This window comes from Pleurodeles waltl, chromosome 9 (genome assembly GCF_031143425.1).
Source record: "Pleurodeles waltl isolate 20211129_DDA chromosome 9, aPleWal1.hap1.20221129, whole genome shotgun sequence".
NCBI lineage: Eukaryota > Metazoa > Chordata > Amphibia > Caudata > Salamandridae > Pleurodeles > Pleurodeles waltl.
In genome coordinates, this window is record NC_090448.1 from 982245601 (window position 1) to 982270367 (window position 24767).

The window sequence follows — 24767 nt, forward strand, 5'->3', positions numbered from 1 at the left end:
GCTAAAGAACAGTTTTCGATTAATAGAATGCCTGAATTTTTTGCAGAAGTAGGAAGTGGGCACAAGTCTACTTGTCGAACGATAGGAACCTTACCTGTACTCCCATCAGCCCATTCCTTGTTTCCCAATAAGAAAGATCTATTAAGTTAAAAAAAAAAAAAAAAAAAAAATAGAGGTCATTCAAATCTGAATACTAAGTAGATAAACCTTAAACTGACCAATACACTAGCCCTTTTGGAGTCTGGATAACTGTTTCAAATGTTTTGTAATCTTGTTCGCACATGACAAAGTAACTTTAACTATTTCTTCTAAGAAACACTGTTATCCAGATTGAGTCTCCCTGCATTTCTGGCTCAATTTAAAATTGTCCAGCTCCTCTATTTAAGATTGTAGTCACTTAGTTTGCAATGAATATTTGTCTGTGACTCGTGTGTTAACAAAGAGTAATGTTCCTTTTCTGTTTGGACCTGTCTTCTAGTGCAGTCAATACTGACCCCATTGTGTAATGTAGCTGGTATTCACTATAGTAGTCTTAACTTCTCTTATGATGGCACTGGGGCTCCTCAAGAATTTTTAACCCAATGATAATGCAGCCATAACTATGTTTATTAGCAGTCTTAACCCATCCTGTAACTCTGCTGTTGCTTGGATGTATGTTCATTTTGCGACTGAGTGCATGAAGGGACAGGTTACAGAGGCAGCCAGTGATGCAGTGTCTGCTTGCTCCAGCCTATTGGTTCCTTGTTGGTTGCAGCTGAGATGTAGCATGGCAGTCCCACTGGTGTTGTGTGTAAAGGTCAATGTTAAACTTAACTGTCGTCTCCTGGAGGGGGTGAGGGGAACAGATGGATGAAGAGAGGAGCATGATTCACTGATACCCACCTAAATCCTCCTGTAATACATCAGTCCAGTGTGGTTTTCAACCTGCTTGGTGGGGTACAGCAAGGTGAGGCCAAGCAGTGCTGAGCAACAGTGGAAAGGCTTGAGACCAAAAGAGAGAGAGAGAGAGGAGTATAGGGTGTGTCCTCTACCTCCAAAACATGCTCTGTCTGAAGCAACAGAGGGAGTACCTATCCATGTGTGAAGGGTGAAAATGTATCCAGTGGAGGGTGGCAAAGCGGGTGATGGGTTATTGTATTAGAGGCGCTGAAGCTGGCTGTAAATAGGTGGGGTTTTTGATGCTGGTGGTGACAGTGGTGTGGACGGTGGTGCTCTGGTCTTGTGTCTCCACACCCTGCTCATTTCTGTTCAGTCGTCGGTCTCCTGCACCACATGCATCCTGCCCCTTTAAAGTCTGTCCATTGTAATTCAAGACTATTTCAGCCTGTAGCCCACACATTTAAGTGACTTTTAGAAAGCCACTCCATCAAATATTGATCTGCATCAGTATGTCTCTGATGTTGAGAACCTCAGTATAACATGAAACCAACTGGGCTAAACAAAGTGTTGTACCAGGCAAGTGCACTGAGGTTGCAGAAATGGGGAAGAGGATGGTCACATGCTTTATTGTTGTGACATTGACAACTTTAATCAAGTTTAGCTAGAAGCGGCATCGTGGTCTGTGGAAATTCCCTGTTACTTCCTTGCTGACCCACTCCTTGCTACCTTTGTGAGAGCTCACTTGCCCCTGTTATGGGACCCATCCCAGTGAAAAGCTGAGAATCGCATATCCAAGCAGGGTTTGAGTAAAGTAGATGCTGGCTCCGTTGTGCATCATATTTCATGGCCGCATGGTACCCGCCATTCAGCCCCCTACTAGCCATCCAGTTGCCTGTTACTATGCTGTGAAAAGTGGTGAATTTTCAGCTAGACAACACCACTAGAAATATTCAAGGAATTGTTTGGAGGATGAGGCACAGTATTCGTAAACTGTGCGACAGTTGGACATTGATCAGGGAAAACTTAGTGTGCATGACTGCAAAAACTCGTGTCCTAAAAGAGGGAAACCATTTGAGTCTAAAATAAATGTATGAGTAGACATCTCATGGGATCAACGTTAGGCACCACAGATACCTTAAGTTACTGTCTCATGGGTTTCTTGTCATAGGTGCTTACTCCCAAATGTTGTAGGAGGTCAGTTGATGCCAGGGCATGTGGTAGTGTCATCACTCACTTGCAGATCAGACTCTGGGTTTACGTAAACAAAGCTTGCATGTAACTGTCCTCAGCATTATATATGAAGGAAATAAGTGTTTTGAAGCAAAGGAGTACAATATATGGGTAGAATCGCTAAAAAAAGTCCTTACTAGAGAAAAGTATCAAACCTGGCCTTCCTTACTGTTTGGCCTCTTTCTCTATTCTTTGCATGGCTTAAAATCCCTATCAACTATAGGAAAAGAACTATAGAAATGTATACATTTTTTTCAGTGAAAAAAAAACACAAAGGTCACAGGGACGTCAAATCAGGAAAAAAAAAACTAAGAAATTCACAAAACAAAAAAGGTTACTGGGTGTTGTAGTTGGGGTCAGATTTTACACACACAAAACCATACAAATTCAGCAGTTTTAGTTATCCCAAGTATCTATAACTCGTGCTCTAAGGTAACTATAACTCACTCCCCCACCATGAAGTTTCCTCATCAATAATTTTGCAGTGATAATGTCAATGATGTCATAGAACATGGCATGAGTAATGTAATATGTGGGGTAATTAGCAGTGGATATCAAGGGCGCAAGTTCTAGTTACCCTAGGACACAATTTTTATAGTTACTGCAGATGATTTCAACTGCTGGATTTCTGTGGCTTTGTGTGTGTGTAAATTCTGAACCTAACTTTAATGTACCTATAACCTTTGGGGTTTTTCAGTGCATTTCTAGGGTTTTTTAAACTGTATGGACCCTGTAACCTTTGTTTTTTTATTTTTTTTCAGTACATTTCTATATATATATTTTTTTTTTTTTAATAACATAAAGTAATATTTAACTGTGATATGTTAATCCAGCCTCGGTCAGCTCCCCACATGCAGCCAACCCCACGCCATGCACGATCTTCGGCCAGACCCTGTCACCAACTTCCTAAAGGCAGCCAAACTGCAGGCCCCCTTCCCAGGCTGCTTCTGGCCCTGGGGACTGGCAACATATTTCAGGGGGAAGGGGCTGGTGGCCACCCTTCCTAATTTCCACCCCAGGGGACCCCATCCCACAGGTCCTGGTGTTACATAATAATTAGGGGGCTTGCAGCCCCCCTCCCTGGGCTGCTTTCGGCCTTGGGGGACCCCATCTCCCTGGGCACAAAGCTCCAAGCACAGGCTGATTTCAGCCCGCCATTGGGCCCAGCTAGCCAGGACCATTAACCCCTTCGCTGCCAGGCCTTTTCCCCCTCCTGTGCCAGGCCTTTTTTTGCCTATTTGGGGCAGTTCGCGCTTAGGCCCTCATAACTTTTTGTCCACATAAGCTAACCAAGCCAAATTTGCGTCCTTTTTTCCAACATCCTAGGGATTCTAGAGGTACCCAGACTTTGTGGGTTCCCCTGAAGGAGGCCAAGAAATTGGCCAAAATACAGTGAAAATTTCGTTTTTTTCAAAAAAATTGGAAAAAGTGGCTGCAGAAGAAGGCTTGTGGTTTTTCCCCTGAAAATGGCATCAACAAAGGGTTTGCGGTGCTAAACTCAGCAGCTTCCCAGCTTTCAGGAACAGGCAGACTTGAATCAGAAAACCCAATTTTTCAACACAATTTTGGCATTTTACTGGGGCATACCCCATTTGTGCAATTTTTTGTGCTTTCAGCCTCCTTCCAGTCAGTGACAGGAATGGTCATGAAACCAATGCTGGATCCCAGAAACCTAAACATTTCTGAAAAGTAGACAAAATTCTGAATTCAGCAAGGGGTCATTTGTGTAGATCCTACAAGGGTTTCCTACAGAAAATAACAGCTGAAAAAGAAAAATATTGAAATTTGAGGTGAAAAAACCATCAATTTTTCTCTACGTTTTACTCTGTAACTTTTCCCTGCAATGTCAGATTATCGAAAGCAATATACCGTTACGTCTGCTGGACTCCTCTGGTTGCGGGGATATATAGGGTTTGTAGGTTCATCAAGAACCCGAGGAACCCAGAGCCAATAAATGAGCTGCACCCTGCAGTGCGTTTTCATTCTATACCGGGTATACAGCAATTCATTTGCTGAAATATAAGGAGTAAAAAATTGCTATCAAGAAAACCTTTGCATTTCCAAAAAAGGCACAAGATAAGGTGTTGAGGAGCAGTGGTTATTTGCACATCTCTGAATTCCGGTGTGACCATAGTAGCACGTGAATTACAGGGAATTTCTCAAATAGATGTCTTTTTTACACACACTCCTATATTTGGAAGGAAAAAATGTAGAGAAAGACAAGGGGCAATAGTACTTGTTTTGCTAATCTATGTTCCCCCAAGTCTCCCGATAAAAATGGTACCTCACTTGTGTGGGTAGGCCTAGCACCCGCGACAGGATATGCCCCAAAACACAACGTGGACACATCACAGAAAACAGAGCTGTTTTTAGCAAAGTGACTACCTGTAGATTTTGGCCTCTAGCTCAGCCGCCACCTAGGGAAACCTACCAAACCTGTGCATTTCTGAAAACTAGAGACCTAGGGGAATCCAAGGAGGGGTGACTTGTGTGGCTCGGACCAGGTTCTGTTACCCAGAATCCTTTGCAAACCTCAAAATTTGGCTAAAAAAACACATGTTCCTCACATTTCTGTGGCAGAAAGTTCTGGAATCTGAGAGGAGCCACAAATTTCCTTCCACCCAGCGTTCCCCCACGTCTCCCGATAAAAATGATACCTCACTTGTGTGGGTAGGCCTAGCGCCCGCGACAGGATATGCCCCAAAACACAACGTGGACATATCACAGAAAACAGAGCTGTTTTTAGCAAAGTGACTACCTGTAGATTTTGGCCTCTAGCTCAGCCGCCACCTAGGGAAACCTACCAAACCTGTGCATTTCTGAAAACTACAGGGAGTGCAGAATTATTAGGCAAGTTGTATTTTTGAGGATTAATTTTATTATTGAACAACAACCATGTTCTCAATGAACCCAAAAAACTCATTAATATCAAAGCTGACTATTTTTGGAAGTAGTTTTTAGTTTGTTTTTAGTTTTAGCTATGTTAGGGGGATATCTGTGTGTGCAGGTGACTATTACTGTGCATAATTATTAGGCAACTTAACCAAAAAAAATATATACCCATTTCAATTATTTATTATTACCAGTGAAACCAATATAACATCTCAACATTCACAAATATACATTTCTGACATTCAAAAACAAAACAAAAACAAATCAGTGACCAATATAGCCACCTTTCTTTGCAAGGACACTCAAAAGCCTGCCATCCATGGATTCTGTCAGTGTTTTGATCTGTTCACCATCAACATTGCGTGCAGCAGCAACCACAGCCTCCCAGACACTGTTCAGAGAGGTGTACTGTTTTCCCTCCTTGTAAATCTCACATTTGATGATGGACCACAGGTTCTCAATGGGGTTCAGATCAGGTGAACAAGGAGGCCATGTCATTAGATTTCCTTCTTTTATACCCTTTTTTGCCAGCCACGCTGTGGAGTACTTGGACGCGTGTGATGGAGCATTGTCCTGCATGAAAATCATGTTTTTCTTGAAGGATGCAGACTTCTTCCTGTACCACTGCTTGAAGAAGGTGTCTTCCAGGAACTGGCAGTAGGACTGGGAGTTGAGCTTCACTCCATCCTCAACCCGAAAAGGCCCCACAAGCTCATCTTTGATGATACCAGCCCAAACCAGTACTCCACCTCCACCTTGCTGGCGTCTGAGTCGGACTGGAGCTCTCTGCCCTTTACCAATCCAGCCACGGGCCCATCCATCTGGCCCATCAAGACTCACTCTCATTTCATCAGTCCATAAAACCTTAGAAAAATCAGTCTTGAGATATTTCTTGGCCCAGTCTTGACGTTTCAGCTTGTGTGTCTTGTTCAGTGGTGGTCGTCTTTCAGCCTTTCTTACCTTGGCCATGTCTCTGAGTATTGCACACCTTGTGCTTTTGGGCACTCCAGTGATGTTGCAGCTCTGAAATATGGCCAAACTGGTGGCAAGTGGCATCGTAGCAGCTGCACGCTTGACTTTTCTCAGTTCATGGGCAGTTATTTTGCGCCTTGGTTTTTCCACACGCTTCTTGCGACCCTGTTGACTATTTTGAATGAAACGCTTGATTGTTCGATGATCACGCTTCAGAAGCTTTGCAATTTTAAGAGTGCTGCATCCCTCTGCAAGATATCTCACTATTTTTGACTTTTCTGAGCCTGTCAAGTCCTTCTTTTGACCCATTTTGCCAAAGGAAAGGAAGTTGCCTAATAATTATGCACACCTGATATAGGGTGTTGATGTCATTAGACCACACCCCTTCTCATTACAGAGATGCACATCACCTAATATGCTTAATTGGTAGTAGGCTTTCGAGCCTATAAAGCTTGGAGTAAGACAACATGCATAAAGAGGATGATGTGGTCAAAATACTAATTTACCTAATAATTCTGCACTCCCTGTAGAGACCTAGGGGAATCCAAGGAGGGGTGACTTGCGGGGCTCGGACCAGGTTCTGTTACCCAGAATCCTTTGCAAATCTCAAAATTTGGCTAAAAAAACACATGTTCCTCACATTTCTGTGGCAGAAAGTTCTGGAATCTGAGAGGAGCCACAAATTTCCTTCCACCCAGCGTTCCCCCACGTCTCCCGATAAAAATGATACCTCACTTGTGTGGGTAGGCCTAGCGCCCGCGACAGGATATGCCCCAAAACACAACGTGGACACATCACAGAAAACAGAGCTGTTTTTAGCAAAGTGACTACCTGTAGATTTTGGCCTCTAGCTCAGCCGACACCTGAGGAAACCTAGCAAACCAGTGCATTTTTGAAAACTAGAAACCCAGGGGAATCCAAGATGGGGTGACTTGCGGGGCTCTGACCAGGTTATGTTACCCAGAATCCTTTGCAAACATCAAAATTTGGCCCAAAAAACACTTTTTCCTCTCATTTCGGTGACAGAAAGTTCTGGAATCTGAGAGGAGCCACAAATTTCCTTCCACCCAGCGTTCCCCCACGTCTCCCGATAAAAATGGCCTAAAATAAATTTGCCCCCCATATCCCCCCCCCCCCCCCCCGGGAGCGACCCTTGCCTACGGGGTCGCTCCCCCTGCGTGACATTGGCGCCAAAAAACAAATCCCCGGTGCCTAGTGGTTTCTGCCCCCTTGGGGGCAGATTGACCTAAAATTGGCCAATCTGCCCTCAGGGGGGCATACAGAAATACAATTTGCCCCCCCCAGGGGAGCGACCCTTGCCTGATGGGTCGCTCCCCATCTCTAAAAAAAGAAACAACAACAAAAAAAAACACAAAAAAAAATTGCCCTGGCGTCTAGAGTGTTCTGCCCCCCCCCCCCCCCCCCCCGGGGGGCAGTTCGGCCTAATAATAGGCCGATCTGTCCCCCGGGGGGGCAGAAATGGCCTAAAATAAATTTGCCCCCCCCCCCCCCCCCCCCCGGGAGCGACCCTTGCCTACGGGGTCGCTCCCCCTGCGTGACATTGGTGCCAAAAAACAAATCCCCAGTGCCTAGTGGTTTCTGCCCCCTTGGGGGCAGATTGACCTAAAATTGGCCAATCTGCCCCCAGGGGGGCAGAAATGGTCTAAATACAATTTGCCCCCCCAGGGGAGCGACCCTTGCCTGATGGGTCGCTCCCCATCTCTAAAAAAAAAAAGAAACAACAACAAAAAAAAACACAAAAAAAAATTGCCCTGGCGCCTAGAGTGTTCTGCCCCCCCCCCCCCGGGGGGCAGTTCGGCCTAATAATAGGCCGATCTGTCCCCCGGGGGGGCAGAAATGGCCTAAAATAAATTTGCCCCCCCCCCCCCCCCCCGGGAGCGACCCTTGCCTACGGGGTCGCTCCCCCTGCGTGACATTGGCGCCAAAAAACAAATCCCCGGTGCCTAGTGATTTCTGCCCCCTTGGGGGCAGATTGACCTAAAATTGGCCAATCTGCCCCCAGGGGGGCAGAAATGGTCTAAATACAATTTGCCCCCCCAGGGGAGCGACCCTTGCCTGATGGGTCGCTCCCCATCTCTTAAAAAAAAAAAAAAAAAAAAGGAACAAAAAAAAAAACACAAAAAAAAAAATTGGCCCTGGCGCCTAGAGGTTTCTTCCCCCCCTGGGGGCAGATCGGCCTAATAATAGGCCAATCTGCCCCCAGGGGGGGGCAGAAAAGGCCTTCCTAAAAAAATGCCCCCCTGGGAGCGACCCTTGCCCTAGGGGTCGCTCCCTTTTGGCAATTTCAAGAAAAAAAAAAATCCCTGGTGTCTAGTGGGGTTTCAAAAGCCGGATTGCAAGCAATCCGGCTTTTGAAACCTGTGAGAGACTTCAAAGGGAAGGAAATACATTTCCTTCCCTTTGAAGCCTCTCGGGGCCTCCCCCATGGGATTGAAAAAGAAATGCAAAAGCATTTCTTTTTCAATCGCGCTGGAAGCTCTGCTTCCAGCGCGATGGGGGAGACCCTGTGACTAATCAGTGCGCGCTCGCGCGCTGACGTCACAGGGGGGGTTGGGGGTGGGAGGGGAAGGGCTTCCCCTTCCATCCCTGACTTGGGGGGTTGGGGGGGAACCCCACAGAGGGAGCGAGAGCGCTCCCTCTGGGCTCTGTGCACAGGACGTAATGGTTACGTCCTGGGCACAGCAGCACTGTGCCTCAGGACGTAACCATTACGTCCTGGGCACAGAAGGGGTTAATGGCTTGGGGAAATGAGGCCGCACTGCTCCTTCTTTTGAAACTGCAGCCGGACCCTGGGGGGAAATGGGGTTACTGAGGCTTAAATCGGGCCCATTACCAATACGGCTGGGCCACAGGAATGGGTTCTAGCTTGTGCCACCCCTCACCCAATCCCCCCTACAATTTATGTGGAAGGCTGGGCTTTGGGAAGGTGGGGCCTAAAAAAAAAAGAAAACATTGCAGGAGACCGCACTTGTGTGTGTGTGTGTGTGTGGTGTTGTTTATTTTTATATTTTTAATTGGCGGCAAAAATGTACCAAAAAAAGAAATTGGCCCTCCTACCCTGCCCGTTGTTTGTGTTTGGGGGGCTTGGGTTTGAGTTTCTATATTTTTGCTTTTTTCTTGGGATTCGGACCAAGGATGGCTGCCACCCCTTCTAGTCGAAGTGGTGTCAGCCAATCAGATCTCCGCATATGATCTGTCGGATCCGAATCTCTAGATATACATACATCTTTTTTCTTTAATAACTCCAAAAATGCTGAACAGATTTACACCAAATAACAAAAAGTGATCTTTCTTGACCAAGATCTACATTTTTGCCAAATGTGGTATAGTGCCTTTCAGCGATTTGGATTGTAGTCATGTCTGAATCCCTATGGAAAATTGCTTAGGGAAAAGGCGTTTTGGGACGACCCCCCTCCCCTTTTGTCTGAATGAGGTTCCTGTTAAATTTATCGGAAAGCAGAAATGTTTTCTGTGCCAGCCTTATAACTGGAGAGAAAACCTTGCCTTTTTCTCTACCACTATTACCACCTCAAGCCTTTTAGTTCTCCTGGTTCTGGCCAGCCTTCCTAAAGAAGACCCCTTTAAACCTAAAATAAAATCCTCCAATGCACATTTGTCCCCGAAGCCCGACCCTATTCATTTCAACCTGCTATATATAATCATGCATTAGCATGTGAGGACACTCTCGGAACCTGGAAATATTTTTACCAATCCCTATTTTGCATGCCCACGTTAGTACAAGCTTAGACACACAGGTAAAATAATGTAACCAGTTCTGTACACTAGCACCATTTTTGTAGTTTCCTTTTCCTTTGTAAATGCTGTTATGCATCCCAAAAGGCATGGAGGGCTTTGGGCTACTTCGTATCGGAAGTGAAGCTCTTGCGCCTACAAACTAACCTGTCTTTACATGCAGTAATGGTTCTGTGATCCTAGCTGATGGGATCAACGTTAGGCACCACAGATACCTTAAGTTACTGTCTCATGGGTTTCTTGTCATAGGTGCTTACTCCCAAATGTTGTAGGTGGTCAGTTGATGCCAGGGCATGTGGTAGTGTCATCACTCACTTGCAGATCAGACTCTGGGTTTACGTAAACAAAGCTAGCATGTAACTGTCCTCAGCATTATATATGAAGGAAATAAGTGTTTTGAAGCAAAGGAGGACAATATATGGGTAGAATCGCTCAAAAAAGCCCTTACTAGAGAAAAATATCAAACCTGGCCTTCCTTACTGTTTGGCCTCTTTCTCTATTCTTTGCATGGCTTAAAATCCCTATCAACTATAGGAAAAGAACTATAGAAATGTATACATTTTTTTCAGTGAAAAAAAACCACAAAGGTTACAGGGACGTCTTTACATGCAGTAATGGTTCTGTGATCCTAGCTGTTAGACTCTGAACCCCTCCTACTACAGCCTATAATCCCCCCTGCCCCCCAAATCGTAATTTCTTTCAGATTCATTATCTGCTACCATGTCCTCTTTCTACAGCATGTTTATTTGAGAGATCTAATGTAAAGAAATATCAGCCCTCCTTGCACGCAAACCTATCTAAAGCAGTGGATGGTCCTGGCACCAGTACATAGCTGTAGCCTAAATCTTGATTTGTACCCTCCTAACAAATTAATCTTTAGAAGGGCTTGCCACACTTTTGGAATTGCAAATGCATAAATCTATTGCTGATTTTTAAATTATGCACACTGGGACACTGCTGTCCAGTGCCCAGTGTACGTGCTCTGACCCCTAAAAACTAGAAATTAACTAATCGCTTATTGGTATGTTTAACACTCCTATAAGGACATAATATATGATGTAGAAACTGCACCCATGGAATGCAAAGTTAAATGTCACATGTGGACTGCAGCACATATTGTGCCCTCTACCAATGTGACAAGAACAAAATGGCTTTAGGTCTACCATAGTAGCCTGACCGTCGCAATGAAAAGCTTGCAAGGCAATCTTTTAAAATAAAACCTTTTGAGAGGTAAAAACCTCCTTTCAAATATTAGTAAATCACTCCTATATAGGCCTTGTAGCCCACAAGAATATTTTCTTGCCATAAATGAGTCTTAAATCCCTTCTGCAAGTGCTGACATTAGTTCAGCAACTAGCACCACAACTGCATTTTCAATGTGATGATAATAATCAGTTTTGCCTAGCAGTGTTAATAGTACTACCAGACATACAGAGCCTGATTCAAGTAGTTGATGTAGCAGTAGTACTGGCATCCCCTCTGACCACAAATGTTAGTACTTCTGTTGGTAACATCACACCAGGCCCTATTATTTATAGTACTGCTACGGGTAATGCTGTTGGCACAAACACTGGAACTGCTTTTCTGATTGTTTATTACTTCTTGTCCGGCTGTTAGCGGTACTTTGCAAAGATGCTGCTGCTGCAAGCAATCAAATTACTAAGATGTTTACTATTTGAGTGCTAAAATAGTGTTAAAGTAACTATAGTGGCATTGGTGGCACTACCACCTTTACTTCTATGAATAATCATACAATGACATTTCAGCAAGTGACACCCAGACTTCTCTTACTTCCATGTCCTATGTTATGTAGTCTTATTCACTTTCCCCAGAAGGGACCTTAAATGCAATTTAGATAAGTAACTCCATACTCTGTCCACAAAGTGTTAACACTGTGCCTTAACACACCTTGCTTCTGTCTTTCCCACAACTGTGCAGGCTGTACCATATCACCCTCTGGTCCTTCATCTTGGCAGTGGCTCACTTCCTCTCGGAGGTCTTCATTTATAAGACAGCCCCTATGACAATCGGTGTCATGGCCCCCTTGATGGTTGGAAGTAAGTACCTAAAGCACTAAAATGAGTATTTTGTTTTCCTCCCCTGTTCAGAAATACCATAATGAAATGATCCATTATAGGATGGGCTGCTTGGCAAAAGGAAAAAAATAATACTCTTATGGCGATTGTGATTCTTTGTGCTTCCTCCTTACAGCTTGATTGGGGAACTGAGGTTTCTTTGTGCACATCTCCTTTCATGTGCCAGGAACTAGGCTCCTTTGTCTTAACTATTACCAACAAGCATTGCACCAGTCCCCAAATGTCTTAAAGCCAAAAGAGGTAGCAACAAGGTATATGTAGTGTTAAAGGTAAGGTTTTGGGAAAGGGAGAGGAATGACTAAGACAACCTTATTAGCTTTCAGGTATGTATTTTCCATCTTATATCTTTTTCTTCCAAGCTTGGTTGGGACAGACTAGATTATTTTGGAGGTTGAGGCGGTATGTTGAGAACCAGGTTCTAAGTGAAAATAGTTTGTGAAATCTTTTGGGTGACTGAAGGTTCCATTAGTTGGAAGCCATCAGAGGAATGTCTGCTACAGACATGTGGAGAGGCTCACTTGATTGCTCAGCAAATAAATGAGGTTCGGACATACCTTTTAAAGGCCACCACTGTGTCCAAAGCCTCTTTAGTTTAAGAATTTTGCAAAAGTTCATAGATCTAGAAATACTGCTGCCATATGTTCATATAGAAATAAAGACAGTATTGGTATAAACCTCCCTAAAATTGGTATACGGTTACATGAAACAGTTTGCATTTTGTTAATCTGTCTGGGTGAGGTCAAGGACCACTTGGAAACCTGTTTTGAAAGGGCTAACATCACAAGAAGTCCTAGGTTTAAATAGTTTGTACATTCTCAAGACAAAGCTAAAATCCTACTGAGTTGCAAAACCGTTATTTAGAGGATGGAAGTGTAGAGAAGTTCTCAATGTCTTGTGACAACATTTGTCAATACGTTTTGAGTCAATCAATTAAGAGAAGCTGAAATATGGGAAATCTAGCATTTTCAGGATTTGATGTACTTGCCAGATATGAAATCGGAAAACATGACCTCTTCAATAGATATTTCAAGAGGATTACGACCCTGGCGGACGGGGGAGAAATGGCGGTAAAACCACCAACAGGCCGGCGGGGAAAAATATGGAATAATGACCATGCGGTTACCGCCATGGTCATCCCCCACTTCTCCACTCCAACTGCCAGGGCGGTGACGACCGCTGGGCTGGAGACTTCGGTCTCCAGCCCGGCGGCTGTCACCCGACCGCCCTCTGTATCAGGACCCTGCAGACCGCCATGGATTTCGGGTGGTTTGAAATCACCATGAAATCCATGGTGGTAGGCACTATCAGTGCCAGGGAATTCCCTGGCACTGATAGGGGTCTTCCCCATCCCCCTCCCCCACCCCAGAGTCCTCCCTCCCCACCCCCACTTCCAACATGCACATGCACACATACAAACCAACATGCACACAGACCGACCCGCACACATTTCCCATACACACAACACCCCCCCCCGCATGCATACATGCACTCACACACCACCTCTACATACTCGCACGCACACAACGCCCCCTCACCCCCTCTCCCCTAACGGACAATCAACTTACCTTGTCCGTTGATCCTCTGGGAGGGGACGTGATTTGGGGGGCGGTGTTCTGATGACGGGAGGTGGAGCAGCCTCCACTTCCCCACCGACCGCCAGTATGGCTTCTGGCGGCTCTCCGTCCGAAAAAGGACAGAGGGTTACCAGCAGTCATAATACGCTGCGCGGAAAACCGCCTGTACTGGCGGTCTTCAGCACGGCGGTACGAGGTTGAAATGAGGGCCTAAGTGTTTTTCTGTGAAAGCTAGTTGCAGAATATTAGTTGTTTGTTTCCATTTTTCTGGCAACGCACATGTTTTTGTTTTCATTTCCTTGGTTGTCTGCATATCTAGTTGACTAAAATTCCTGAAGCAAGCTGTCCAGTTTTGAATCGGAATGAGAGGATCTAGAATTAGTATCTGCTTTTGTAATAGGAGGAGGGAATTATGGGGAACCCAAAAATTTCTTCTTGACAGAAGAAAGTCTGAAAAACAGAACCTGTAATACTGGAGTGGTTGGGATTAGTCCGTTGGTGGATAGATTCCATGAAGGGGGGGGAGGGGGGTGGGGGCGACAGGTGCTATATTGGTAATCTGGTGAATGGAACTACCAGATTGCAGGAAGTCACCTACACTAGAAGCCTCTGAACCACCCCACAGGCCCTAGTGTTTTCTTTCTTGGGAAATGATCCACGCTATCCTTTATGGAGGAACCACATGTGTACTATGGCAGTCTGGAATGCGCTGATAAACTGGAGCGGGTGTGCGGGACTGGTGTATTTCAAGACCCACAGAAAAGCCGTGCCGCCTTTGATGATGAAGACCCAAGGATGTTGCGTAATAGTACTGCTCGAATAAAAGGAGAGGAACCTTCTTACCCTATAAAGGATGTTTACTCCTTCAGACTAGAGGACTACCATCTCCCCTGTTCCACACCAAAACACATGCTAACCTTTCTTTTTAGAAGAGCCCTGTGGTGGAAGACATTTTCAGTCCGTGCCTGTCCACAAAAACACTTGTATCGCATATAAAGAGAACATTGTAGGTGGAGCGCAAAGCGTATTGCCAACAAAGGTTGAATGGAACGGACTGTCCATGCGAGAGTGACATGTATTCCAAGTATCTGTATCCAGTGGATGGACTGAAGCCTAAATCCGAAGAAATTAAGAGTATGAATCAATTACTGAATCTTGTACAAAAGACTAGAAACTACTTTTTTGGCTTAAGAACAGTGTTAAGGGTCTTTTGTTTGCATTCTTCTGTGGAGAAGTCGTACCTAACAACCTAACCAAACAACCATGTCTAATTAACCAGACCTTTTGTAGATTGAAAAGTATCCAATGCTGTCATAGTCTCAGGAGGATGGCTGATTGAGACCGGGCCTGTAATTTTACTTTGATATGAAGTAGGGTTGTTCTTGGGAGCAGCATCGAGTCGTGATTTGTCCGATTACTGTCTTTCAAAACTTGGAGGTGCTACAGCATCAACAAAAAGGTTTTAGACAAAAGTTTAGGATATTTATTAAGTAAGTATGTGCTTCCTCGTTACTATGTAGGATTTTTGGTTAAAAAATAAATGACAGTATATTGCAATGTAATAGAAAGTTGTATTTCTGCAACATTTCGTAACTCTGTTAAGTGGAGGAGAAACTCTGTTAGGGAGAGAAGCGTTCTGGGTGCCTAGATGAGGAAGTAGGTAGCTTTGTTTTTGGATTAGGCTGCTTGTATGGGGTGATGCGCTTGTGCTGTGGTAAGTTTTAGGATCCTATTATCCTCCTGCTGAGTGAGCAAATTAAAAAATATAATATATATATATATATAAAAAGCTTTTGAATTGGGGGGGGGGGGGAGTCACTTTTAAACCAGCTCAGAAATGGAAATGCGCTTTGAATAGTTCAATACTAGTGCAGCTGTGTTCAACTGCTGGGTAAACTAAAAAAAAAAGCTACCTGGGGCAAATGCGGCACTTGCCCAAAGGGACTTTGTATCAGAGGTAGTACTGGAGATCAAGAACGAGAAAACGCCTTAACTTTTACCTCTTACTGACACGTACCCTTCTATGCTTTTTGTGATGGCCAGTGAGATTGTCCTACGTTGGTCTCTGTGCTGGACCATGAGAAACTACCAGAACCCATTACTTTGAAGTTTTTGCGAAAGAGATACTGTTGGACTTTCATAGGTTCAGAGGAATCCATTGAACTTTGGAAAAATAAAACACTGAAACGAGTGACACGGTGGGACTCCTGAGGTGAACCAAGCACAACCTACACCGATCTGTTGGGTAGATTTCGTTTTGCCGTCAACTACAGTGCTCTCTGCACCAAGATTTCATTGTACAAAGGTGTAGGATTTCTTCCACATTACTGTCAAAATGAGCTCATGTACAATAAGACTCTCAACTGCCCGACTGCTTTTTCTTCATATGGAATTTGTGAGTTTTGTAAGCCTGAAGGAACCCCTTTCAGAATGGGTGACTGAAGATTCTAAAATTGAGTTGTGACTGTGAGACCTGTCAGGAAATTAATTCATGTGTTGCTGGACTTCCTCCTTTCATCAATGTATGATCGAGATGAATATCAGAACGCCGGTGTATTCAGTGCAGGATCAACACAATGGAGGTTTCCAGGTGTTATAAGTTGTGTACAAGTAGGCGGAGGATAATTGTGGTTTAGAGGCAGCCTTTGAAGCCTGGGACTTAGGGATTTACTGGAGACCAACTGCAACGGTATGTCTCAATTGAATAAAGAAACAGCTTACAGTACGCAGCAAAAAGGTTCCTCAGTAAATAGGTAGTGGGCACTGAATTCAAGGCAAAGTGAAATTTTCTCCAAGAGAAGAAAGTAGTTCACTGCAGTTCGAGAGCCAATAGGTTGGTGGAAATGAATGAGCAGGTGGCCTGGTACGTTGCGGTGCCTGTAAGAGTGGCAAGTCGACAGTTCCTTCTACAGTACAGCATATTTCAGAACAGTTTTCCAGCCTGTCTGGAAGGAAGGAGCATATCAAGGCATAATGTGAGCACCATCTGAGGCAAAGTGATTGAGTTGGCCTTTTAGTACACAGTGTACTCTCCACAGAGCAGGCCTCTGCTATACAACAGGGAAACACTCCCAGCTGTAGGACACACTTTTTCCTTCCTGCCTTGCCATCTTGCCTGTTTGTGGAGGTCTAGATAAGCTTGTCCTGTCACTGAACCTGTTGAAATATGGGCCGCACCTGCTGAACTAATCTGCCTTAAATGAGAGCTGCTTGCTCACCTGTCTTAATTTATGATCCTTCGTCTTCTGTAGTGTAAATGTGGCCCTTCTGTTGCCTTGCCTTTTTAAATGTGGATTAGGCCCTTTCAACTTGGCTGTCAGCCAAGGCCTGTCGCCAAATCCTGTCCAAGTATGGACATGAGGATTTTCAATTTTGCAGCCTTCCGCCTGACTGTGAACCTACACTGTTGCTTTTTAATAGTGCATTCTTTGGGTGTTCGGGAGGGAGGGGGTGATGGGTGTGCCGGGGGATGGTGTACTTAATGCTTATTCTTTACTCCTTCTTTCCTGCAGGTTTTTCAGTCTTGGGGATGCTGATTGGTTTTCAGTATCTGGAGGTGCTGCAGGAGCAGGCTGTATCTCGCAACAAGAAGACAAACTGAAGTTGTTAATTTCCCACTTGCCGTAAACCAATGTTCTTCCTGTTGGCTGTGTTTAGCAGAACACCTTTTTCATCCGAGTGGACTCTTCTTTCCTCTGATGGTGCACCTGTTATCCACTCTCCTCTATTTGAAATAGAATGTTTGTTTCTCTTCAACACAAATCCCTTCTCATCTTCTGTGAGGCTGTTTCTATCTCCCCTGATAGCAGTCCTCTGATACATATACTCCTGTTCTTGACAGAGCTGGTCTCTCCTGTGTATATATATAAAAAAAAAAATACTGATAGTTCTTCAGCTCAAACTAAACCCTTGTTTTTAGTCCACAATGCTCCTCTCACATGTACTTTTTCACTGTACTCCTAGCCTTTATTCCTCCAACATAACCCTTATTTTCTATAGATTTTCTTTTTTTATTCTTCTAATGAGCTCCCTGCCCTTTCAAAAGCTTATCTTTGTTACTTTAAGATAGCTCTTCAAGTGTGCCTCTAACGTAGCAAACAGGCTAAAGTCTACAGCGCTTAAAGGAATTTTGGGTCCAGCTTCTCTGTGAATGTGAATTATTCACTGTAGTAGAAGCTGTTACTTACCTTTAATCGTATTTCATCATTAGTATTCTCTCAGAATTTCTAAAGGGTAGAATATCTGCACATGTTCTTCATCCTGGAGCCCAGCGGTTTAAAAAGAAAAAAGGTTTTCCTAATTTAAACAGAGTACATGTCTATAGGAGGCACCAACGCTTTCCTCTGAAGGATATGCCCTTTTGTTTAGAGCAGGCTTCTCCAACAAGTAGCTCATGGGCTACTGGTAGCTATCAAGCTACTTGTAAGCAGTTCTCTGGTGTGCTGCCTAGCCTAATAAATTAGAAGCATGTGCTTGATTTATTTAATGTATGTAGCCAAAAAATGAAAAGGTGATACTTGATTGTTCAATCATGATTCACTTGGGAGACTTACTACTAATATCATTACATTGGTGCCAGGGGCATTGGCTGTCATGTATTACCCATAGACATTCCAAATTCATAAACCCTTTTTTACATCACTGGTGACAAGCATACCTGATGCAGTGAGGTGATCGCAGCTGGTAATCTTGCTTGGGGTGGCCCCTAATGTAATTTTGTCAGGCATGATCACTGTTACAACACTAATAATATCAGTAGACTTGGGATGATTTTCATCTAACATAAGAAAGGTTACCAGTGAGAACTTTTCCTTCTCCTTCATGTCATTCTTTTTGATATCTATACATATTTTAATGTAGCTACAAGCTTAACCACAACCTCTGTTGAAGGAAACCAGTAGTCTACTGAACTCTAGATAAAATAAGTTTAAAATAATTCTGTGGGGAAACCCTGAACCACTAGGGAATCTGAGTCTTAATCCAAAAAGTAATACTTCACTAACTAGCAAATGGGGACTTTTCTTCAGAGAAGCAAATAATGCCTTTTGTCTGGTAAAATGTGCCTCTGGCTTGCCTCTAAAAGACCTATATGATTATGTAATGGGCTGTCTGCAGAGAAATATTTTTTTTTGAATGAAGGCAAACGGCTCTGAAATTTACAAAAAGCTATTTTGATGTATAAATGTCCTTTGCCTACTATGCCTGAGGGCTTTCCTACTATCTTAAGTGTAGAGAGAGCTTTCTCTCCGAATAGATGAATTGAGGGAGAAGGATGGTAACAAAATCTTCTGATTTAATATGCAAGACTGAAATGGCCTTGAGTAGAAAAGAAGGGCAAATCCTAAGCAATGCTTTATTTCTGTGAAACAGTGCACAATGGTCACCTGCACAAAGAGCTTGACTTCCCTTCTCCCTTCTTGCTGAGGTAATTGCTACCAATAAGCCGCTTTACATGACAAATTATGACGATCTCACTTGTACAAAGGATTGCCTGCTGTCATGGAATTTGCCATGTTTGCCTCCCAGGGAGAAAAAGCCCTAGTCTGAGAGGGATAGACTTTCTTAAGTTTGTCTGAGAAATCATCAGGAGCATCGTGAAAAAACAGTTGCATAGCCAGTCACCATATGAAAAATCTCTTCCACTTGAAAGCATAAGAAGTTACATTCTTAAAGATGTTCATGCAGTTACTTTGCAAATTCAGTGGCTGTACTTTACTTGGGAGTGATGTAACCTAGCTCACCGATTGAAGGTTGTTTTCCTTACATCCTGGAGAGATGTTCAGTCCTGCACAGAAACTTCCTCTGTGGTGGGATGAACAAATGAATGAGATCCAGAACCACCGTTGATGCTAAACAGTGAAAATCATGTTTGGTTTGCATTGTCTGAGTTTGGCATTCACTTTCAGTACTGGAGGAAAGTTAGGCTGAAGCAGGCTGTGGGACAATGAATGTGTAGTCTCGGCATGTCGTATTTGCCTTGGTAGCAAACAAGTCGATATCTGGAAAGCCCTATACTTTCAAGATACCAGAAAGCAACTATTCTAATACAGTGGTTCCTAACTTCTGGTTCAAGGACTCCTTGGGGTCGGCGACTGCTTAGACAATTAAATGATATTAACAGATTAGGTCCACAGCTTTTAGTGATGACTCAGTGGGGGGGATCTCCAGGTTTGAATAATGATTTAGAGGGGGTCTCTGTGTTCCAGTAATGAAGTGGGGGTCCACAGAAGTCAAAAGTTTGGGAACCACTGTTCTAATAGATATCTGGTGAGCTGGCCTGCTTCTCAATTCAGAAAGCCTGTAAGAGGACTTCGGTGGAGTTTGATTTGTTGATTGCATCTCCATTTGTTGAAGTAATTTATCTCGGTCATGTTTGTCTGCACTAACAACAAGCATTTACAATGCAACGGGTCTCTTGTTTGCTCATGTTAGAGCTGATCGCGTTGTAAACTCATACTTTTCACCTATCGGGCAAAAGTGCATTTATGTACATAACCCGAAAAAGTGAAATTAACTATGTAAAGCACTCGACTTCTGCCAAGCTAGATCGCACTCGTAAATTAGAGAAAAAGAAGTCCACGAGCCTGATGGGAAAACAGCGAGCCTTGCATGTTTTCTGTACTTGGTCGCTGCGCTCGAGGAGGGCTAACCACCGGAAAAGGCATGACTTATGCGTGCCTTCGACTAATGAAAGCAAGCTTATTAGGCAAGCCCACGAACCAATAAAAAAACACTGACGTGAAGTTGACAGGGCTCCGAGCTCTTTTCTAAATACTAAAGCGTCTCGCTGCGATACGCATGCGCAAGCGCATGCAACGCAGGCTGGACCCTAAAAAGGGGGTGTACAGATGGCTCGAAGAAGGAATTGAGGGTCAATTGAGAAATCCTCTGAGGTTGACACTTCTGATCTTCTTCTTTTTAAGACTGTTTGTCTATTGCAAAAGGTTACACTTTTTGTCTATCTAGCCCTCCAGAGATTAATCTGACACAGTTGTATGAATTCGAATTGCTATCAGCAGTCAGCCTGCCTGAATCAAGTTTCTACTCATGCACCACCATGCTAGGGATTGAGGAGCCCTTTCATTTACGAAAATCTGTACTTTCCCTGTCTTCTGGTTTTTGAGACCATTCATCTTTCAGGCAGTCTAAGGATGAAATTGCAGACTGGTGTTCGATTCTATGAAAAAGCAGAGGCCATGGAACCTAGAAGAGGGTAGATTTCTCTGATGGGCATATTACTGTGTTAACAGTTGTTTTAGTTACAAGACAGTCGGTACTTGAAAGGAAACACTTACGACTTTCATAATTAAAATTTCTCAATGGTACATGATCTAATCTGATGCAGGTTCAATTGGAAAGATCAGAATTTTTGCAGCTAACGGCTGCTACAGGAAATAAAATCTAAGGCGTGCACTCTAGAGAAGCGGTTCTCAAACTTGACTTCGGTGGGCCCCAGATGACTCACTACTGGAAGCCGAGAACACTGGCCTAAGCAATTTCTACTATTTGAATCACAACAATACACCAAATACTGAAATAAGTATACATGAAATACACAAAATTATGAAATTTTATTTAATTAACAACCACATTTATAAAAATCAAAACTTTATTTCTCATTGACAAAGTGATATGCTGTAACATAGCATATCACTTTCTCCTTTGCTCCTAATTCATGCTTTTTGTTGGTGCTTACCAGTGCTTCAATTGAGGCCACCAATCATCCATTGTAGATTCTGTTTGCTGTACTTGTGCTGCTCCTTTGAATCAAGCTAAAGTTAACTTTATTTCTGCCTCTGATTTTTAAATCCCTTCATGGTTAGAGTACATTTTACTTTGTGTGTAGATGTACAGATATGTAGATTTTCTAATAGTACTTTATTTTGTAAATCGTCCCAGACCCCAGGCTTATAACTGCTGCTCTAGAGTGTTGTTTGGGGAGACCAGACAACTTGAGTCCGTCTGCTCATTTAGAGAATGTTTATTAAGGCAGGGCGGGCAGAGTACAGGCCAGTGCTCTGGGAAGGCTGTGGTGCAAGTGATGAACATATACATATATATATTTTTTTAAGTTGGGGGTTGCTACAGTACATGCCTCTGTTACCATTAACAGGGAAGTACATTCAGTAGAACATAAGGGTGCAGTCCGAGAATCAGTGAGTCTGTCTGGCTGGCTCTTTGTTCCTGCCCAGAGCTCACATTTACTCTGCCCCTATTTTAATGGAATCATTCACTTTTTATTTTGCATAGCCAGCCAAGCTGTTTTTCGTCTTATAGAGCTCCTTTATCCTCCTCTCAAAGTTCAGCTTCCTTATCCTACATTCTCGTACATAGCCCCCTTATACTCCTGTGTTCTCTAGTGCAGCTCTGTCCCTCATAACAACATACTTGCTGTTTACGCTTGCTGAGCTCCTTCCTTTTTTTACCTTCACGAATGTACCTTAACCATTTGGCTAATAATGAACCAATACTGACTGCAGACTTGGTCAGTAACAAGTTATTGGTCCTCACTTCACGGGCCCCTATGAAATGCAATCAGGATCCCAAGTTCAGTAATGCCACTAGTACAGGAGATTTTTTACACTGTTGCCTCATTCCTCTATCCTTCCTTAACAGTTACCCCAGTATTCACTGTGAGAGCCTCAGGTGAGTTGTGGTAGAGATCCCAGAACTGTCCACTACCAGCAACCATGGCTGCATTCTGAGAAACCCAATTGGCTGCCTCAATTCCACCATTCCAGGGACTGTGGTATTGTTTTTCTTCTTAAGTTCTACCTATGGACCACACTGTGCCATTGTGAGTTTTGATTTATTGATGCCGGTACAATTTTAACTGTGAGTGTAAATAGTTCTTGCCATAGACATAAATACCTCACCGTGCTGTCCATTGTGCAGCTCCCTAACGCAAGATGCACAAATGCCCAGCTCAGACTGTGCCCGAGTACCAAGAAAGTGTCATAGATTAAAGGACACTACAGTTACAGCTTCGCTTCTTTGCGCTAGGGAGGAAAATGTCTGTTTCTGCTGGAAATATATTTGTGTTTTGTAATAAATTATGTATAAAGCTTAGCGGTGTAGTGTGTTTTTCGCCTGGGATCTGTGCTCTAACCACCTGTAAGCCTTTGTATATTTAAATGTCCTTGGAAACCTACTGTCCGTTCTCCTTAAAAGCCACCTACATTTCTTTAATATCGTTGTTTAGGCTTTATAAATGACCAGTCTTAGGCTTTTTGCTTCATCTTCGTTAAGAAGGTATGCCTATCTTTAACTGACTGCTCATTGAAGTGGTTGCCGATAATAGAATGAGGTTTCGGGTCCAGGAAATGAGTGCTCATTCAAACGATAGGCTGCCCCCATCCCTGTTGATTGTGCTAGTGGCGCGTGATGGGATCACTTAGGACATAGAGCGAGTGGGAGACGCCATTTCAAAGTAAAAACGATTTTATTAGAATAGAAAATAGTCAGCTAAAATTGCTAACACTTCAAAATAAAATGTTCCAAAGCACACAGTTTATGCAACAATGGGGCTTTTCCTTTCGCTGTAACCATTCAGTCTCTCTAAATTTGGAATCATCTGGAGGTATTCCAGGGGTCCCTCCACCCTTCCTTGATTATATTGTGCTCAGGAGCCACGGGGTATATCAAGAAAACCTGCTCTCCCATAATCTGACTATAGGCCATGGCACTACAAACCAGGGGGAAATGGCTGAGAGGTAAAGGGGACCTTGGTGCACGGGTTCCCACTGCACTTACGGGGTCTTCCTTATGTATGTTTAGGGTACAAGTGGGGGGCTGCAAGGACCAGAGGGCACTGCTGTACCGGTGAACTCCATCGAGAAGTGCAAGTTTCTGGATTCGGACTCCCAGGCTGCTTCCTAAACAGATAGGGCTTAGTCTCTGCTGCTATTTAACTCAGTTACCCCCTTAACCAGGCACAGTTGTCCTCTGGGCACCCCGCATACCTCCAGCTAACCCATGACCAGTGGCTTTGGGCATGCAGCATAGCACAGTCATGAATGACCAAGGGCAACTGACCTATGGAAAAACTCATCACCATCTGTAAATAGGCTTTAGGCACACCATTTGCCGTCCAGCAACCCCAAGGCGTTTCACACTTCATTTTGAGCCACTGCCTTCTGCTGAGATTAAAAGAACTTGAGATACAAACAAAAAATGCATTTTGAAATGGCAATGATTTGATTTATTATTAAATCAAGAGGTAATGACTTGAACCCTCTTTCACCAAGCCTTGCTTGTTGAGGTATTTTTTATGACCTGCGAAAGGCTACTTTCATAGTACAAACCCTGCAGAGCACGGTACAGATTCAAAGACAGTGTCACCGTATGACAGGGTGACACAGGATTGTGGACTAGTACTACTTTTGTAGTGTAGTATTCTTTAGAGGCGAGAGTCTTTAACTCTCCTTAAATTTAAAACGATTGTGGAAGCCCTCCTTGAAAGGGCGACATTGTTCCAAGAAATAGGTGTTGCTTATTTAGGTCACGCCTAAAAGTGCACAAGCGCTGTCACTGTGAGGGGTATTGTATACAGTAAAGGGCTTGGAGCCCGTCATTACTTACCATTTGCTGACTTGTTATACTTTTTAGCTGCCTCCTAATTGAACATGTGCCTCACATCACTTCCTTTTATTTCACCAGAGCACATACCAAGTACTAATTGATTTCATTTGATTAGTGTCCTTCAGTTGCTCACACTGTGATTCAGGAAACGTTTTTTTTAAAAAAAAAAAAAAATTCTGTTCACCATTTCCAATTCCATGCTACACCATTGGGCTGCTTTTAACTTTCCATCTTACAGGTTAGTTTGTTGCCTCTATTTGTTTTGGAATGTTACAGCACCAAACAAATGGAGTGGAATATTAAAGCAGTTTGTAACTTTGTTACAATTTGGCACTTCCTTTTATATCCACACAAAAGGATGATGGACAGAGTGCTGAACAATGCACTCACTCACCCCCAGTCACAGATCTGGGTGTAATCCATCGTTCTTTTGCTCACCATGCCACCCCAGTTTGGACCCAGCCATATGCAAATCAGTCTTGACCCTGTACCTCATGGGAACAGTCCAGCCCAAACTGCCAGGCCAGGTTCTCCCTGGACCGGAAGCAAGCATCCTGGGGCTGGTTTCAGGGTATCACCCATAATCAGCCAGGCTAGCTTGAATCCAGTGAATCTGGGCCTTGGTAGAGTTTCTTTTTTTTTTTTTATACATGTTCAGTTTCTTTGAAAAACAATTTAAAACTAAATGAGCTCCATTGTGTTAGCAGCAATGCCCACTAGTTGGGGCAATGGGCAAATTTTATTTACTTTAGTGAATCAACCTAAAAGA

General features: G+C 43.6%; 1 protein-coding gene across 1 annotated transcript in view; it reads left to right on the forward strand.

Annotated features, from left to right (window-relative positions):
* The window catches only part of ERG28 (ergosterol biosynthesis 28 homolog), a 46051-nt gene extending 23565 nt beyond the window's left edge, over positions 1-22486 (forward strand). Inside the window, exons 4-5 of the mRNA XM_069208449.1 lie at positions 11686-11804; positions 16930-22486. Coding sequence (XP_069064550.1) covers positions 11686-11804; positions 16930-17018 — 208 coding nt within the window. The 3' untranslated portion in view covers positions 17019-22486. The remainder of the gene's footprint in view (positions 1-11685; positions 11805-16929) is intronic.
* The last annotated feature ends 2281 nt before the right edge of the window (positions 22487-24767 follow it).